The sequence below is a fragment of the Castor canadensis genome, chromosome 1 (genome assembly GCF_047511655.1).
Source record: "Castor canadensis chromosome 1, mCasCan1.hap1v2, whole genome shotgun sequence".
Lineage (NCBI taxonomy): Eukaryota > Metazoa > Chordata > Mammalia > Rodentia > Castoridae > Castor > Castor canadensis.
Window position 1 is genome coordinate 40064061 of NC_133386.1, and position 19739 is coordinate 40083799.

Sequence of the window (19739 nt, forward strand, 5' to 3'; positions counted from 1 at the left end):
TTTTCAAGAGTTTTAGTGCCTTTCCCTATCTGTCTTGAGATTTGTCTCTTGATAGCTGCTCCCCACCCTTTGTTATATCTTAAACAGCTAATTATTTAGAGGTATCCTATTCTCTCCTGTACTTTTGATTCTAAAACTTTGTCCAAACTCTTGTCTTTACCTCACCATTTCTTCTTTATTTGAATAACTTTTTTCATATTAGAATATCCAATTATTATTTCTATAAAATCTTATCTCTTGCTGTTCCTCTGAGGTGGTATGAGTTCTCATAATGTCCCCATCCTCTACAATGGCACATAGCAAGCAATATGAGATATTTTACTGTCTTTCACTAGAATCTGAGTCTTCTGGTAATGTTTTTTCCTTTTGTTATATCACATTCTATGCTTTATCTGACAGCCTCAATGAAAAGTGAATAGCTTGCCCCTTTTCAAAATTAAGGTGAGTTAATAAATGCTATATATAAATAAAAGAATTTGTTTCTCTGCTAGCATTGAAAAGTGACTGGAAAGAAAGCATACATTTGTGAAGTGCCTATTATGTTCAAAGTATTATGCTTGGTACTTTACATATGTCACTTCATTTAATTCTGACAGAAATTTGAGCCTTTGAAAACCCAAGCCCATTCAAAGATATGAAATAGTAAGTGGCAAAACCAGGATTTCAAGTTTGACCTTTTTGACTGCAATATTTATGCTCTTTTTGCCAATCCACATCGCTTTTGAGAGCCCATTAAGCTGTATTGCTGACTACTATCCATCTTGATGTGTAAATTAAAGAGTATGTATGATTTATAAACTGTAAATAGTATATATATATAAAACATATAAATATATGAACTACTTAGGTTTCTCAGTATACATTTATTGAATTAATAAGTAAGTGACTATACGGTATTGTTCAGTGAGTAGGGTTATAGAGAAGCAAGGAATATTTATTCTTTTCATTTCTAGGAGTACCATCACCCAGTCTGTGGTCTCATTAATGAGTTACATTAAAGACTTCTATCACCAAATACATCTAGGAAATGAGATAACTTAGATTTTTTTTTTACTACAGCATTTCAGTCTGGAATTTAAGTCCTTGTAATGAATTAACAGGGTAACCTCTTGCAGGCAATGCCTTAGACTTATTTGACCCTTCGATTCTTCTAGTGGAGAACAGCTTCTGTCAGGACTAGTTCTTAAAACACTTTTAGAGTGGTATGCAACACTTGAAAATGAATTTGCTTGTAAAGATGTCTCTGCTATGTAAATTCAAATGAGGAATGTAGATGGCTACTGCTGAGTTGGAATGTATAAAAACTGATTGATATAAATGGGTTAAAGCCATTCTTAGTATTGTTATTCCTTTAAGACATAGTTGAGTTGTTTACTTTATATTAGAAGATATAGAATATATCCATATTCGACTTCTTAATTAATATTATGTATAATGAGATGATACAATCAAATTCAGAGATTTTGATGACTGACTATTATGTATATGGTGCTCTGATGAAAAAAGATGAATCAAATACATGGGTATTAAACAATTTCTGCTTGGTATACTATCCCATATGCATTTTCAATGTATTAATTCATCTGCTAACAGTATGAAATGGAACCCCATGGCTAATACATTTGAATAATGAGTTAATTAAGAAACAAAGATGGTAAATTAATTTACAAAATCTCACAATTATAATCGCATTGAGGTGACATTTGAACCAAGGCTATGATTTTAGGCTTTATATTCTTAACGCTTATGCAATATTGCCACTTTCTAGGTGATTTCTTGTGGTAAGCTCTTTGTGGAAAAAATAATTTTTTGTTACAAAAGTATTTCTTATTTTGCTACAATTATAAAGTTTTACATCAATTTTGAATGATACAATCATTATAATTATAATAATTATAAGCAGCCTTATTTTTATCTTCTTTATGGCTCATTTCTATAAAATTATATGTTATTTCTTCAAAATAACAAGAATTTTTTTACTCATAAATTTTAGTTCATTTTCAAAAAAGAGACAGAAAATGGGTTGTGTATAACCATCAAGAGGGTAGCATGAACAAACAAAGATAAATATAGAATTATGTATATAAGCACAGCTGGATGTTCTGTCTTCATGGAATGTGTAGATTAGGAGGAGAGATGGAAGCATATGGTGAACAACAAAAACAAGCATAGAAAGTAATGGATACCTTCAGAGAAGTTCTAGAGAAGTATTCATAGGCCCTAATGAGGGAGAAAAGACTTGCACTTTGGGGATTAGTAAAGTTTTTAGGAAAAGATGATTTTTGAGTGTGAATGGCCTCACTCATAGGAGAAACATCAAAAAGTGATTTTCACAGAAGATGAGAGTAGAGTGGTGGTTTCCAAATGTTGGAGAGAGTTGTGGGTAAGGAGGGGTGGGGAAAGCTGATCAATGGGTCCTGAGTTATGGTTATATAGAAGCAAAAAGCTCAAGTCTGTTATTGCTCACTAGGCTAACTATAGCTAGAAATTATGTACTATTTATCTCAAAAAGCTATAAGAAAGGATAGATTATTAAGGATACAGGAATGTTTAACTTGATTGAAAGGCTATGCTATATATATGTATTGAAACATCACATGGAACCCTGTTATTATGTATAATTCTCATGTATCAGTTAATAAGATAAAACAGTGGTTGAATGTGAAAAAAAGAGTAGAAAAGAGGAAAACAAGTTAAGGGCATCAGAAAGTCCAGGCTCTTTCTTTGAAATTATTCATTTATTCACATGTACATACATTGTTTGGGTCATTTCTGCCCCTTGCCCCCTCCCCCCCCCCACTCCTCCCCTCAGTTCTAGGCAGGTCCTGTTCTGCCTTTATCACTAATTTTGTTGAAGAAAAGACACAGCATAATAAGGAAGACAAAGCATTTTTGCTAGTTGAGTTCAGGATAGCTATACAGAAATATTCCTAGCATTGCTTCCAGATATGAATCCACACAACTATACCCACCTCATTTTTGACAAAGGTGCCAAAAATATACGATGGAGACAAGACAGCCTCTTCAAAAAATGTTGCTGGGAAAAGTGGTTACCCGTCTGCAAGAAACTGAAACTAGATCCATGTCTATCACCCTATAGTAGTATCAACTCAAAATGGGTCAAGGACCTAAATATCAGGCTCTCTTTTTATATGTGAAGAGTTAATTAAACATGCCACATACAGTTTGGTCCAAGCAGAAAGCAACTCTGCTCTTTATATGATGACCACTGCAAAACTCCACCCCTTTGATGAAATCAAAAACAGATTCTATAGCTTTACTGGTGATACTCAGCTAACAAATCAATGGTCTCTTTTTCAAAATATCTAAAACATTCAATCCACTGTTAATCAAACCTCTCAATTTTTACCTAAATTAAAAACTCCTCTCTCAGCTTGTTAAAACCTGGAGGTCTGTAAGTGGGAAGGTACTGTTAGTTTCTCTCTCTATCTCTGGAAAAAATGTACCCAGGTGACAATTCCAAAGAAATGCTTTTATCTTCATAGTTTTCCTTACCTGTACTACTGGGCAACATAAATAAAATTTGTTAATTTTCTCACAGTTTTTGGAGATTGGGAACTCCAAAATTAAGGTACTGAAAGGTGAGGACTGCTCTCCTGCTCTCTGCTTCTAAGAGGGCATCTTGTAGCTGTGTCTCCCAGAAGGGATCAAAGATCTGTCCTCACTTGAATAAGAGATAGAGCAGAGGTAAAAAGTCATCCAGAAGCTCTTTCATAAGTCACAAACTCATCCATGAGGGGAGAGACCCTTCAGCCTGTTCACCTCATAGTGGTTTCTCATCTTAATACTATTACATTGGGGATTAAGTTTAAGTTTCAACATGAATATTGGAGAGGACACAAACATTCACACAACAGCACCAGGAAAAGATTTATTAGTATATCAAACTTCAAAAGCATGTCTGTATAGTGGAAAACATTAATTTTTATAAACTTGAATACAGAACCCAGGTGTTTCATAAGTCCAAATACAAGCAATATGGTATGTGCCAGAAGTGTACTTTCATGTTATTAAACATATCATCTCCTTTGATTGTGTGACCAAATTCCCGAAAATTAACCAGTCTACTATGATTACCTAGTGTCTGTTTAGTTTCTCTCATAAATTTAATATTTAAAAATGTATCTCAGGCCAAAAATGGTAGTTCGTGCCTGTAATCCCAGCTACTCGGAAGGCAGAGATAGGAAAAGTCAGCCTGGCAAAAAATTAGCAAAACGTCACACCAACAAAACAAGCCAGGCATGGTAGTTCAAGCCTGTCATCCCAGCTACAGAGCAGAAATAGGTAGGAAGATTGCCATCCAAGTCCATCCTTGGGCAAAAAAGCAAAATTGTATCTGGAAAATAGCCTAAAACGAAAAGGTCTGACAGTATGGCTGATGTGGTAGAATTGTTGCCTAGCAAGTGCAAGGCCCTGAAAGCAAAGCTCAGTACTGCCAAGAAATCTATATTAATACCTCATTCATAAATACTTATAAATATTAACGACATGTCATTTATTCAGAACTTTGAGCTTTTAAAGCAAGTCCTGCAAGTTTGTGGAACATATAATAATGTAAACTAATCAAGAGAAGGAACAATGATTAAATGTTTGCTAAAATAATGACTGAGACTTCAGAATCATTAAAGTCTATAAGATAAAAACATCTATAAATCATTTGCTGTCCACTAGATTAAAAGGATGAAAGTCTATTTATCATGTATCATATATGAATCTGTTTTGATATCCTTAGCTTGCCTTATTTAATTAAAAATGTACCTTTTGTGTTGCTTGGAATTGCTACAATTACCTGACAACTAACAGCTCTTAAAAACAGTTTTTGCCTCCTGGATTAATCAACCTTGGAGAACTTCAACATTGGAACTTTCTATGTTGTTATGTGAAATGATGTATTTCTTTTTTGTTTAAGTCAAACAAGGTAGGATTTTCTGTAAATTTACTCTGTAGAAATTAGCTGTTATTGGTGGTACATATCTATAATCCCAATACTCAGGAAGCAGACACAGAGGATTATGGTATGAGGCCAGTCTAAAAGTTAGCAATTCAATTGCCAATACCACCAAAAAAAAAAAAAAGAAAGAAATTAGCTGTTAATCTTGCCATTATTATTAGTTTTTAAAAGGCAGAGCCATTTATGTTGAAAGATTTGTCTATGCTTATGAATGATTATCAAATGAATCATATTAAGCCATTTAGTAATTATATCTATTCTTCTTTACACATATAATAGAAATATAATAACAGGGTGTGTAATATAAGTATAGTCTAAAACTGCAGGAAAATAATGATGTTATTGTTATATTGACAGCATACTGGATAAGGAATCGAAACACTTGTAGTTTAATCCAGATTTACCTGCCTATTTTATAAGGTTAGGATGAAGCTTGAGTGATGAAATTCTTGCAAAAGACTTTGGAGACCTCATGCATACAAATTTAAAGTTTTATTCAAATACATAACCATTTAGAGAAGACTTTTAGTATATTTGAGAATACTTTCTAGAATTCAATGTCATATTGTCTTGATGTTTGTAAAATCTATTTTTATTGAATATGACATTCAGAATGTTTATAAATTTTGATTTTTTTGGTCACATATTCTATTTTGACTTTTTATTTGGTTTTACAATCTTTTGACTAAAATTTTAACTTGTATTTGTTCTTATCTAGTTTTATAGACGCTTTACTAAATGAAGGATGAGTAAACAATGCAATTCATGTAAATTTGAGTAGACATATTCTAGGTATTGATGTAGAATCAAGTTTGATCTCAAAACAAATCAAATAGGTACTATAAAACATTCCAGCACAAGTTGAAGTGCCATCCTTAAACTTCTGATTATCTTTCAAGTTATAAGATATCCTTTTGGAATAAATAATCAAATGATTTTTCTTTGGCTGCAGTCCCTCAAATCTTGATTTAGATACTCGAGGATTATCATCAGTATGAAGTCATTGGTAAAAGGCACATCTCTCCTTTGGTTAAGAACATCTTATGGTTTGTCAACCATAAATATCTGTATGCTATATCATGTGTATCCACACGAGAGATATATAACAATCATTAAGACTTTGGTCACAGAATCTGTTATGGCAACCACACCTGTATCTCTACTTTTAGCCTTCTCCATCTTCACATGTGGTAAAGAAACTGACTGTGTTTGCTTTTCAGATTTATCAATGTTAAAGTCACTCGAAGACTTCACTTGAGTGTTTTATTTTTAAATGAATTTTCAGAAGTTTTAGTTTTCAATCTTTTATATTTCATATTTATAAAATTCCTGCTACTTTTAATGGGTCATTTGGAATCTAGACTATCTGTGGGATGCCAGAAATGTGCTGGTTGGAAGCCGCATTTGTTAGAAGTAAAGCTATTTGTTAGAAGAAGATTAATATCTTGCCTTTACCAATGTATGTGGGAAAATGTTTCAGTGTACTAACATTCACTCACTTTCTAAATGCTTTTGTGCACACTGCTCCAGTAATTGAATATTAACTTCCTTATTTGCTCATATAAGCATGGATTTTGAATATTCAAAGTTATAAGATGTTAAATTCACTATTATACTTCCCTGGGTGGTCCTCCAGAGAAATTGGTTCATTTGTTCTAATATATGAAAATGTGGGCTTCAAAAGCAATGTTATTTCTCAGTAGCTCAACCTTGTCACTTTGCTTTTAAGAGAATCCCTAAGCTGCCAGTTAAATACATATTCAAGTTTAAGTCTATAGGCCTGACACTGCAGACTACAGTTTCCTAGGGTTTCATACTTCCCTCCAATCTTCATGGAAAGGAAGTAATGAGGTAGTAGAACACCCTTAAAAGCAAGTCAACATTTAGAAGCCTGTTTATTTATCTAGATTGTCAGTGTGTGTACTGACAACGCATTTGGACTCATAGAGCCTTGACAAAAACGTCTGCTAAAGTTAATTACACATTATAAAAAGTGAAAGGTCTCTGTAATTAGGGATAAATATGGCTTGATACCTGAATAAGTCATGCAGTGATATTTCATCCTAAATAAGAAATCTATATTCTTTCATACATCCCAGATACAACACACAGCATATAAAATAACTTACATGTTTACAAAATAATTGCATACATATAAGTACTAGTTTGGGGAAAGATCCTCAACTATGTGGCATTGGTCATATTACATAGCTTTAAAAATTAACTGCAATTTTTTGGAAATAATTTTTCTTTTAATTGATAAAAGTCCAATAATTAGACTGAGATCCTAAAATCAGGAAAACAGAAAAAATCAAATATTGTTTCTCTGTTTTCATTAAAAGTCTATTAATGACTTGATAATTGATCATCTTTTATTTGAGAAAGAAAGGTTGCCATATAACCTTGATGTAGCATCAGAATACATATAGGCAAGGTATAAAAACACAATTTCCCATATTATAAAACCTGAATCATTTTCTGTAATTTGAATATGAAGCATCTTTACTTATTTTTATCTCCTCAGCTGCCAATCTTTCATTGCCTGATTGTTTTGTTTATCTTGCCTACATTTTTTCAAGTCTCCTTTTTAGCACTTTTTTTTGCTTTTTTTAATCCCTTTCTCTGACTTTAAAATTGTTTTTATTTTATTTAGCAAAATTCCATTTTCAGTTTTGCTGAATCTATTTTTATTTTAATTTTTTTCTTTATTGTGCTGGGTGGGGGTGCATTGTGGCATTTACAAAGGTTTTTAAAATGCATCAAATATATCATACTTGAATTCACCCCTCCACTGCTCTCCTTTATCCTCCCTCCCCCAATTCCTGGAACAGTTTTAACAAGTATCATTTTTTTCCATTCACATACATGTGTATACATTATTTGCTCCATAGTCATCCTCCTACTCTTACACCCTCTTCCCCACCACGTTCCCCCGTCCCTGCAGGATCTGTTCTGCCCTCCTGTTCTCCAACTTTGTAAAAGATAAAAGATGAAAAGAAAAACATGATATTTTTGCTAGTTTGAGATAAAGATGACTACACAGGGAGTTTCCTTGTGATGTTTCCATACATGTATGTATTACAACCTCAATCAGTTCATCTCCTCTAGTCCTCTTCACTCCTCCCTAGTACTCTTCCTATGGTGGTCCCAGCGAATTTAAGATTTCTATATTCATTCCTGTACAGAGTGCACATAAACCACATTCAAGTTTTTAGTTTCCTTCCCTTGCTCTATCCCTCCCGTGCACAACCTCACCTTAGTGTGACCTGTGCCTAATAGTATGCTGCATTTGTTTTAGCTCTATAATCCACATATGAGAGAGAACATGTGGCTTTTGGCTTTCTGAGCCTGGCTAACTTTGTTTAAGATGATGTTCTCCAGTTCCATCCATTTACTATCCATGACAAAGTTTCATGCTTTGTGGCTGAGTAAAACTCCGTTGTGTATAAATACCACATTTTCTTTAATCCATTTATCAGTAGTGGGACAGCTTGACTATTTCCATACCCCTCCCAGTCTCTACTGCCTATAAATAATATCACCAAGGGGCTCTCTACATATTGTGTAAATAACTGGTCCAGCATTGAGTCAGTGAATTTGTTAATACTAATTTATTCCTCCAGGTCAGGGAATAGAAATAGCACATCAACTTAGCTAAAGAATAAGCCAGTCATAATACAGTAATTGAGTCAAAGGATAGATACTGGCTATTAAAACCCCCAAATAGCCACTCAATAACAGGAGCATGACACCTTGTAGAAACATGGGGAGAAGAAAGCAAGGAAATACAACACCTCAAAAGGCTAACAATATAATAACAGATTCAATGAATCTATTTTTAATTTGCACTTCTTCCCTGTGCTCTGTATCCTGTCATCATGGATCACAATACTATCCATACTGGGAAACAGCTATGCATTTCTGACATTTCAATAAGGGGATTTTGTTTTCCAGATGCAGAGGTGCCTTTTTTCTCCAGGCAGATAGCATCCCTCCCTGTACTCCCTTCTGTGCCTTTTCTCATGTTCTTCCCAGAAGAACCTTGTTACCTTGTCTTCCCACATCCTGGATTTCTCAATGCTTTTGTCTTCATTAAGTATTTTTTTGCTCTCTTGAAACAAAACAGGAATCTCCAAGCTTTGAGAAAAGCTTTTGCTTGACCTTCCTGCTTCCTTGAGGTTACTTTAGATTCTATTTTCCTAGTGCCCTCTTTCATATGTCAAGTCATCTATTCTCTGTATCCATTATATCATCACCCACATTGTTAAGCCCCTAGTGAGTGGCTTCTTTCTATCCTCATTCTTTCCCCCAAACCATCTTTAGCCATATTCCCTCATTTTTAAAACTTACTTTTTTCTGATCTTATTGAAATAAGCATTTGGATTGCTCTTATATATAATTAATATATTTCTTGATGGGGTGTTAACATGAAAACTTGTTTATTTGTTGCTTTGAAAAATTATTCACTCTCATAATTTTAATTTACACCTCCATGTGGATGAGTTTAGAATCTCCATATTTCTTCAGAGACTATTCATTTCCCTAAATGTCTGCTCAGTATTTTCACTTGAAATTGTACCATTGTTTCAAACTTAACATGTACTATAAACTTTAATTACATTATGTTAAAGCCAGGTTGTTTGTTAGGTCTCAAACCTGCTTTATCTGAATATAGAGGCTTTTATCTCTTCCTGTATGCATATCAAGCAAATCTCAAAACTTTTTTTTCCTGTAAATAGTTCATATCATTTCCTTAAAAAAAATTGTGTTTTAAAAGCAACTTTGGGCAAATTAAAATGAAGAGTTTGAGTAAAAATTGATTCCTGAATCAGGCAGCACTCAAAACTGAAAGACTTTCAGAGAATTTCATCCAGCAATATGGACAGTGAGCAACTGTGGAAGTGAGATACAGAGAGAGCTAGATTGGTTATAGCTAGGCTTTTGCCTTATATGGATATAGTCTGATCATTGGTTGTCTGTGATTGGCTGAAGCTCAACTGCTTGAGATCCCTATAACTCAGCTGTCCCTTATAAAAAACATGGTCTTGAGTTAGGTTTCAGTCTGTTTATAGTAAATTAGCTTGCTGTCCATTACATGGGAGTCACAGTATGAAGACAGGGGCTGGCCAATGGCTTCCTGGTTATTTAACAGTTTTTAACTTATTAACAAATTTGACTTTTCTGTCCCTGCAGGACTGATTCATTATTCAAAAAGAATACATTACCATTCATTTACTTTGCAGCTCCCTATATTTTGCCCTTTTGTTGCTCTATACCCTATCTCTCCATCAAATCTTATGGTTTGCCTATTTGAAAAATTGCTGACCACTAAAGCTCACATGACCACCCACTTTATTTAGCATTTTTCATGTAGTGCTCCTAACTAAACAGGGGGTAGAACTAATTCATATATTTAAGTAATATAGTGCCTTATTGCCAATAAGCACTGGTATAATAAACACAGAAGAGTGACTGACAAACCTCATATATTATTGAGAGAAGTATTTTCTATTTAAAATCGAATTTCATATTTTTCAATCCCTAAAGTACCTGTTTGTCCTGAAGATTAAGTGTAGTAGAAAGTATTTTCTTCAAAAATCATCTGAGTTCTTCCTCATATCTGTTTTAGGATTTTCTAAGAAGGATTCGGTTTTGATGGAAATGATTCTAATATCACTGAAATAAATCTGCATTTTTAAAAACTTAAGACTTTTAAAGAAACTTAAATTCTCTTTGAATCTGATTATAGCATCTTCAGATTTTGACATCTGCAGAGTTGTAGAGAAAAAAAGACTCAGGAAGTCTGAGTAATTTGTGAGGATAATTGCTACCCATTTGATTTAGAATTTTCAGGCATATAACATGATTTTTCAAACACCTTCCCTCTTAATCATTATTCATTTATTCATGCAAGAACATTTACTAGATGTCTGCTCAGTGCCAAGAACTGTGTTAGAGATTTGAGAATACAGGTAGGAATAAATCCAGTCTTTCCTTTCACAGTTCTATACTTTCATAGGACTACATTTAGACTTAAAATTCTGTTTGTTTACAACATTTGCAAATGGGATAATGAGATAAAACTGCTGCTTACTATTTTCTATAAAAGTGAAAAAGAGAATGGTGTTATTCAAGCATGCTGTTTACTAATGTTGGAACAATAAGGACAGTTTTCCTGAATTTAGATTATGCTGTTGTACCATACTTTTTAATGAGGAAACTTATCCTATGTGTAGGTTGTGAATTAGTGCATCTACCAACAGAACTTCATTTGATTTTTACCACTGAAGCTAACTGAAAATATGGCTGAACAGCCAGAAATTCTGGTGTGTGTGTGTATGTGTGTGTGTGTGTGTGTGTGTGTGTGTGTGTGTGTGAAAGAGAGAGAGAGAGAAAGAGAAAGAGATTTATATATGATAAAATGGCTTATTTTGAAAATTAAACCTTTGACTTTATTTATCTTAAGGAGCCCAAATCAATCTTAGAGTCCTAGCCAAGAAAATTACTTATATGAGGAATGTGACATTTTTTCCAAGTCATGTTGACATTTATTTTTTGTAAAGAGTCATATTTCTACTGAAAACTCAGTGTATAATTCAAATTTCTACTTTATTCCAAATTGTTCTAAGAAGTGTATGCATACCTAAGGAAGTCAGTCCAGCTTGCTGGGCAGAGTGTTTATTTTTAAAATATTGTCAAAGAAAAGGGAATAATTACCAAGGTAAGTGCCAATAAAAGAAAAATAATCAAGACCTAGTGTGGTGGCACAAGACTCTTATCCCAACTAGTTGGAAGGCAAAGAGGAGGATGGAGATTCAAGTACAGCAAAGGCAAAAGTTAAGCAAGCCCTGTCTCAAAAACAAAGAGCCAAAGGGCTTAAAGAGTGGGTTAAATGGCACAGTTTTTTCTAGGATGTACAGAGACCCAAGTTTAATTGCTACTACCACAAAAACAAACAAAGGAATTTGTCATCCAAACAATATGTAAGTAAACTCTTCAAATATTTTTACCTGTATGCATAATCATTGATTTTAGAAAACTACTATCAAAGGTAGGAAGAAACATTGAGTTATTGTCTCCTGACTTTAGACAGATACATAAGACACTCTAAGAGGAGCAGGACTTCACACCATTCTGTAGTATTCCATTCTGTCATTTTATTACCTGTATTACATTATGTTTCTTCCCCTTAGTCAAAATAATCTGTCTTCCTCTTAATTATGTAAAATATTTTGAAGTCTAAAAGTCCAAATGATCTGTCTCATTCTTAACTTGCCTTTTTATTACAAAAATTTTATTCTTTTCATTATTTAAGTACATTAGTACTTTGGTCTTTAATTCTAAATGCTAAATTGTTAATTGCTTAAGAAACTAGTCATCCTCACACATTGTATCCAGACTGAGCTAGACAATGCCATAAGTGAGAAATACATGTCATTCTCATTGGTGTTCTTAAATCATTTTATGTTTTCTCATGCTTAATTGTCTCCAAATAATATTTGGAAACATTGGTACTACCTATAGAAACTATAGGTAGATTTTGACTTACATTTAGTTGAAGCAACAAAGCTCTTTATTTCTTCAGAAATACTTAGAATAATTTCAGTGGAAAAACTTAGAATCTGATTTCTTAAAGATTAACAAAATAAAGGGATCATTTAAAGACATTGAATAGTCATTTTTTCTGAATTAACCATTAACATTAACCTATTAAATTAAAGGATATTTAGCTTTTTGAAACAAAATATTTTGTTTAATGAAGTGAAGATTTTCTGAGGAAAAATAAATCTATCTAAATTATGCTACCTATTGTAAATAATGCTGCTAACTTATTTAGAGTTTTAACCTCTAGTAATAACAGATTATTTTGATAAATTATTAATATTTTTGCCTTGCGTACCTTTGGCAATTTGCATGTTTGGCAGCAGATATTCCCTTCTTTCATGCTTCAGACCCTTTGGTCAGACAGGATGGCCAAAGGCTGTTCATGATTAATTTCATCTCAACAGAGTAATTATCATACGGAAATTAAGTAATATCCTTGAAATATGCTTTCCTCAAGCAGTAAGTACAAGAAGCTTACCCTAAGAGCTTGTAAACAGCAACTTTTAGCTTAAGTTTTATCCTATCCCTATTTTGGAAATATCTACATCTAAAAGTAATACTGGTTTTATAATTCTAGAAAACAATAATTTAGAGCTTGACTGAACAGCTCATTGGATTACCAGAAAGTTATTATTAGTTTCTAAAATATTTTAAAATAAAAGATGTGACATGGTGATGGATCAAAAAGGCTTTTTATTGACGATTTAACTTTTATCTGTTGCTGAACCAATTTCTCTCTTGGTTTGAGTAAACCAAGATTTTCCAGATATTTTTTCTTACCTAATATCAATCTGCATGTCTTGTATATTGCAGAACTAACAGACCACTTTTGAAAAATATTTCTTTCTTGAAAACTAATAAAAGGATTTTAATTCATAATTTGAGTCCTGAAGACATACTTCATCCAATAGTGAAAATAGTGAAATTCTTCAAAATTCTCAAATGTAATCTGGGTCACAGTATATTCTATTAAAAATCAAAATTTTTAAATTAAAAGACAACCTGCATAATACATGATTGGTGATCAAAAACCAAAAGAGTTTATTTAGCTTTGTGTCATCTCACAAAACAGATTCCCAAATTTGTCTCATATCAAACTGGTCAACTGGGTTTTTCTTTTTCTTTTGTATTGTACTTTCATATATGTCAGTTTAATACATGTTTATTAGAGACAGTTTTGCCTGTAGTTTGCTAGGTGCTAGGATTCTGAAGTTGAATAAGTAACAATTAGTAATCTTAGGGACTTTCTAGATTAGTTAGAAGGGATAGTTGTGTAAGTAAATTTATATATAATTACACCTGGAAGCAGAAATATGTATTGTCAAGCTCAGTGAGCTGGGTATGGAGAAATGGCCAGAATGAAGACTATGGTATCAGTCAGTACTCGTTTCCTGCCTTCGCACCTGCTACCAATCCTTAAACTTCCCATCCGATTGTTTTTCTTTGCAATGGTATCTTTGTTACATATTTTGCTGTTATTTGCTGAAGTGAAGGAATCTGCATGCTATTCAGGGACAGTTCATTGTCACTTTGGAAATAATAATTGATCTCTCCCAATTTACTCTAAAAAGCAAAAACATAATATATGCAGTGACTTTTCCCTTCAGTGCTAAGTATGTTCTCTACAATACTATGTCTGCTTGTTTTCCATTAACCAAACAAAGGTCAAGATTGGAGCTAGTATATTTGCTGCTAAAGTTTTGTTATGTGAAGACTACACTTTTAAGCTCAAGGAACACACATCTCACATTAAGTAAAGTCAAAATATAAACAGCATCCTATAGATAAAACTGTCATGTTATTAGACTGGAGTTTATACCTGCATGCAAAAACTGATAACTTAGCAAAACATTCGTAGTCTCAGTTTTTTAATTTTGTAAATTAAACTCATCCATGCCCACAGAATCCAAACAAATTGAAACATTTGACTTATCTCATTCATCATGATAGATTTATATATGTTTCAGAACCCTAGGAATACTAACTTACTAAATTATTTCCTACTAAAGCACTCCCAAATGAGTTATGCTGACATTTTAATTTAGGTCCATGCTACTTGATTTTACAGCATAAAATATTATTTATCAATTTGAATTCTCAAATTCAAATATTATAATATTTATTTGAATCATATTAGGGTCATCCACTTTTATTTCAATCACTGTACTTTATTTCCAAAATATAACTAGAAAACTATCAAATAAAAACTAATAACAAGATAACAAAATTATTTCAAAAACATTTTCTTGTTGGTTCTGGAATTGAAATCACAGCCTTGTACTTGCTCTCTGCCACTTGAGTCATGCCTCCAGCCCATTTTGCTATATGGTTACTTTTTAGCCAAGGTCTCATGTCTTTATTAGACAGCCTTCAGATATCTATGACCTCCAGCCTATCTTGGATTACAGACACATGCTACTAAATCTGGTTTATTGATTGAGATTGGTGTTTTGCTTTTTTTTTTAACCTAGATTGATCTCTAATCCCAATCCTCCCAATCTCTGTTTCCTATGTAGCTGAGGTTATAGGTGTGAACCACTGCACCCAACCCTCAAATTTTTCATTGAGGTGTATTTGTGAGGATAGTACATGGGAAATAAAATTAGCCAACACTTGGTAACTTTATTTTTTAAATGTATTTTTATTTTATTTTATTGTTATGCTGGGTGGGGGTACAGTGTGGCATTTACAAAGGTTGTTACAATGTGTCAAATATATGGTACTTTAATTCACGCCCTCCATTGGTAACTTTTAAGTGGATATTGGGAACTAGGGTCTCATTAGACTATTTTTTCTTATTTTTATATATGTTTTGAATTTTCTCTAGTTACTTTCTTTCAAAAGGATGCAGAAAATGTATCTGTAATGAAAATTTGTGTCTCGATTTAATGTTTTTACTTATAACGGTTTGGCTTTCTTATGTTGTGCATCTGTGGTCTCGGGATTGAATCTTTCCTTAAAGTCCTGTGGTTTTGAAAAATGAAATGCTGTGCACAAGCAGATGTCAAATGTGATCATCTCTGCGTGTGCCCTCAATAGCTTTGAGGCTGATGCCATTGTTGAGTGGATACAAGTTGGCAGATTGTTGACTAGGCATTTGGTTTTAAACTATCAATTTCTCCCTAGATGTGGTTCATGTAATAGTTTGTGAATTAATATAAATTAACTTAAAAACAACAATTAGATGGAATTATGAGGGACCAACAACATGTTACTTCTATGATCCCCAGGTATATGTCCATTTGAATCATTCCTTTATGGGTAGACAATAAGAAGGTTCTCTTTAAAATACATTATCACCTAGGAACAGCATCTTCAATGTATCCTTGTGCATTATTAACTGGTGTGCTTCTGGGGATGGGAAGCAGAGGCAAGGAAGGTTCAGGGAGGGAACTGAAGCAGAGCACCAAAGAAGAGCCTGTAATAAGCCCTGAAACATACCCATTCCATGTGCCCACGGCCAAACAGAGGACAGGTTAAGGTTATTGAATATGTGACCTTGTTGAGGGATGATCAGTCTGTTGGAATTTTCAAATGGAGAATACTGAGCAGCCCGGAGCAAGTCTCTGAACCCTACCATTGAGGCAGAAAACAACTGACCGAAGAGAAGTAATAAGGCCGAAAAGAAGCACTCCATGATTCACCATTGTGTGTACTTGGTGGTTCAATCAAATCTTACATGTTTTAGGGTTGTTTAGGATTGGTCACTTAAGAAAACATAAAGTAGAAGAAGAAGATAGGATGAAAATCAGTTGCAAAAAATTTGATACTTAACCAATTGATATTTCAAATCCTTTTTCCTTAATTTAACTATGAAATACTCTATAATTCTTTGATAAATTGGGATCTAGGAGTAAAACATCTGAAATTATAAGGTTATTTTAGTGATCTTTTAAGTATATTCTTTTCTTCCTTCCATCCATTTTTTTCTTAGTTATCATATATTTAATAAGTGCATACCAGGTGTGTGGATAGAGCTATACAGAGAAATCTATTAAGAATCCAATACCTGTGTGTAAATATGGACTAGTTATTAATTGGAACCCTCTTTTCAAGGCTCAAAAATAATAGTACTAGCATGTTTGTTGGCATGGAATTTCCTTCAGAAAAAAGTGGAAATTAGTTATAAATAGATCTTAGCAAGATTGAGTTAAATTTTGGCAAAATATAGTTTGCCTGAAGAATAACTACAATAATGTCGTACATGTAGCTTAAACAATATTTCTTCTATATAAAAACAAAAGGAAGAATTAACAGTTTCATAACAAATGTTATGATTTGAATGAGTTATTTCTTCAATGAAAGGTAAAGCGTGTATTAGAAATTGAAGCTCTTTTGTTTGTCCAGAAAACATGATGTTTTAACTTACAATGCTTTGCCAGATTATTCTAAGAAAATGTTGTCTTGTAACTCTAACTGGTATTGCAGTTTTTAGAGTGATATCAAATGGAAGATGGAATACATGTATATATATATATATGTATATACATATATATATATATATATAAACGGCTACATTTACAGCTAGCTTAATTACTGCACATATTGGTTTTAAATATGTATGTGATGAATGAAAGTAGATGAATATCTTAAAACAAAGGAAGAAATCTTTCTTCCCACATTGTTAAATAATTCTGATGTTGAAAACTGAGTAATGACAAACATGAGCCATGCTAAATAAAATGAAAATGAATCATTGAGCTTTGAAATCTTTATTTCACCTTTATTTTTATTGCAAATAGTTAAATATATCTACATGTTAATTATATGCTTTTTGTGTCAGTATTTCTATAAGTGAAAATTCTGATTAAAGGAGAAAAAAGCAGCAGTAAAAAAAAAGAAAGAAATTTAATACAAGAGGGAAAAAAGATTGGAAATGAAACTTGCGCATTCTCTCAAAGTATATATTGTTGCCTAGGGCCACACTAACAGTGATGGGTTTCACTGCAATATAGGTAATGACATCTTTAAAGACTCTCACTTGAAATTTGTTGTTCTGGGCTTTATTCTTATATTAGTCAGTCAGTGACTTTCAATGGACTACTTTTGTGTCTAAATGCCCCATTCATTTCAAAGGGCTCATAATACAGAAATAATTTTCAAAATCAGGTGCAAAATGATATTCCATTATCATATAACAATGAGATAAAATGGTGTTCATAATCTTTATGTTATATCACAATTTATTTCAATAATTTTTGTTTCATTAAGCCTCATTATGTGCAATTCTCTTAATAACTTTCTCAACAAAAATTCTGAGTGCCAAAACAATGCTTTACATGTTTTTGGTTTATTTTTGTAATGTTCCCCTTCATTTTTATTTAGTTACATACATTTTTTGAAACAATACCCCGTGGTAATTTATCTTTTTTCTCCAAGAGCCAGGAAAAGCTCCTGAAGCCAAACAAGGAACTACAAAAGTTGCAGCACAAGGTAAGCAATAAAATGCTTTCAAAATTCTATTGCTATTTTTTTTTCTTATTCTATAGCACTTTATTGACAAAAGCCAAAGCTGTTTATTGCAGAATAGCACCATCTGCTGGGTTATTTCAGAAAATGTGTTGTTCTAGGAAGATGCACATTGCAAGTGTTTATTTAGTAATTGAAGCAATCATTACTTAGAGTAAAGCCAAATTTGCAGACGAGCTGCTGAAGAAACCAAGAATTAATATCTTGTCTCCAAGTTTCAGTCATTGACATTTTACTTGTATTTCCCCAAACAAGCCACAGATAGATTTTAAAAATAGATTTAGATGTAAAAGAATGTATACATTTTCCAATGTCTTCTGGTTGTACTTTATAATTTGTGTCATCTTAGAAAAATTAGTTGTTATGTATGTAAATGGAAAAATGAGACCTGTTGAAATTTTTCCAGGGAAGAGGGGAGGGGGATTGTTGCAGGAGGGCTCAGACAGAGACTGAGAGGGCACCAAAGCTTTCAGGAAGCAAGTTTATTAAGCAAGCTGGCAGCAACTTAGTAGACTGGAGTCCAAAGGCTGAGCCCTGAGAACAAAGGGGGCTTTCCTTATATACTGTTTAGAGCAGGTTACAGAAATGGGGGAGGATACAGCTTGTCCCATACATAATCACGTTATTTTATTGGCTGTTTTAGCCTCTGGGGCAAGGTGAACCTTCTCTGGTCTCCAGGTAACAGTCCCCAACTCTGGTTTTCCTATGTTTCACTGTAGCACTCATTGATCTCCCTTCCCCCTCCCTGCCTTCCTGCCACATTCCCCCGTTTGATGCTCAGACCCACTTCTGGGTTAAAGAGCATCATCTTGATGAAGACCACGGTGCTGAGGGATTAATCAGGGTAATATCAGGCATGCTCCTAAGATAAATAACATTGCCCCTAAAATGCCTTGAACCCACCTAGGATTGAGAACTAGCCCCAGATAGATCACTGGGGCTCTACCTCTTCCAGGTCTGCACAGGGACATGGGCAAGCTTTTTTATCTTGTCATTAATTTGTACACAACAACTACTCAGATTGAGACTATTCCAGGCTATTGTAGGGAAGTTAGCCAGAGGGTGAGGCTGGGGCTCCCTGTGATTGAGAGCCCCCCACCACTGAGTCTCCTGAGTATCGTCATTGTAAAACTTTTGTTCCAAGCAGATCAAGTCCCCTACTGGGATGGAGAATTGGCCTTTTGGATGGGAGATACAGTAATTCCCAATAATAGAGTTTCTAGGAGCCAAACGTTTTCCCCATGGCTGGGGAGAGTGGTTTCATTAAAAAACTCTTGTGGGTGTAGTTTTTGTTCCTCCCATAGGCAATGGTCTTCCATATTCATTCCTCCACAAACATAACACAAAGTTACATTCAGAGTTCGTGTTATGGACTCAGCTAGTGAGAATGATGGAGGAGGTGAATTCAACTATGATATATTGTAATAGCTTTTGTAAATGTCACAATGTACCTCAGTACACTGTGAAAAAATTAAAAATTTTTTTAAAAAGATAAAATTTAGAAAAGAAAAACATTTTAAAAATTAAGAAAAATGAGTTGGAGTGCTATCATTTCTTCATAAATAATTTTGTTTCTCCATAAATATCCAAACTTACAAGAACTGGGTTCCAGCTATGACTAACAAAGTAATTATTCTAGTTCTTATGAACTATTAAGAAAATTAGTTTCATCACTTACATATCTTTGGGACAT

At 33.4% G+C, this 19739-nt stretch overlaps 1 protein-coding gene across 33 annotated transcripts in view; it reads left to right on the forward strand.

Moving 5' to 3' along the window:
• Positions 1–19739, forward strand: part of Trdn (triadin) — a 374084-nt gene that overhangs the window by 197528 nt on the left and 156817 nt on the right. For all 33 annotated transcript variants that reach the window (XR_012448649.1, XR_012448653.1, XR_012448655.1 and 30 more), the window contains one exon: positions 17957–18010. Coding sequence is in view for 30 of the 33 variants with exons in the window: in XM_074075307.1 (XP_073931408.1) it covers positions 17957–18010 (54 nt within the window). In the remaining 3 variants the exon portion in view is untranslated. The remainder of the gene's footprint in view (positions 1–17956; positions 18011–19739) is intronic.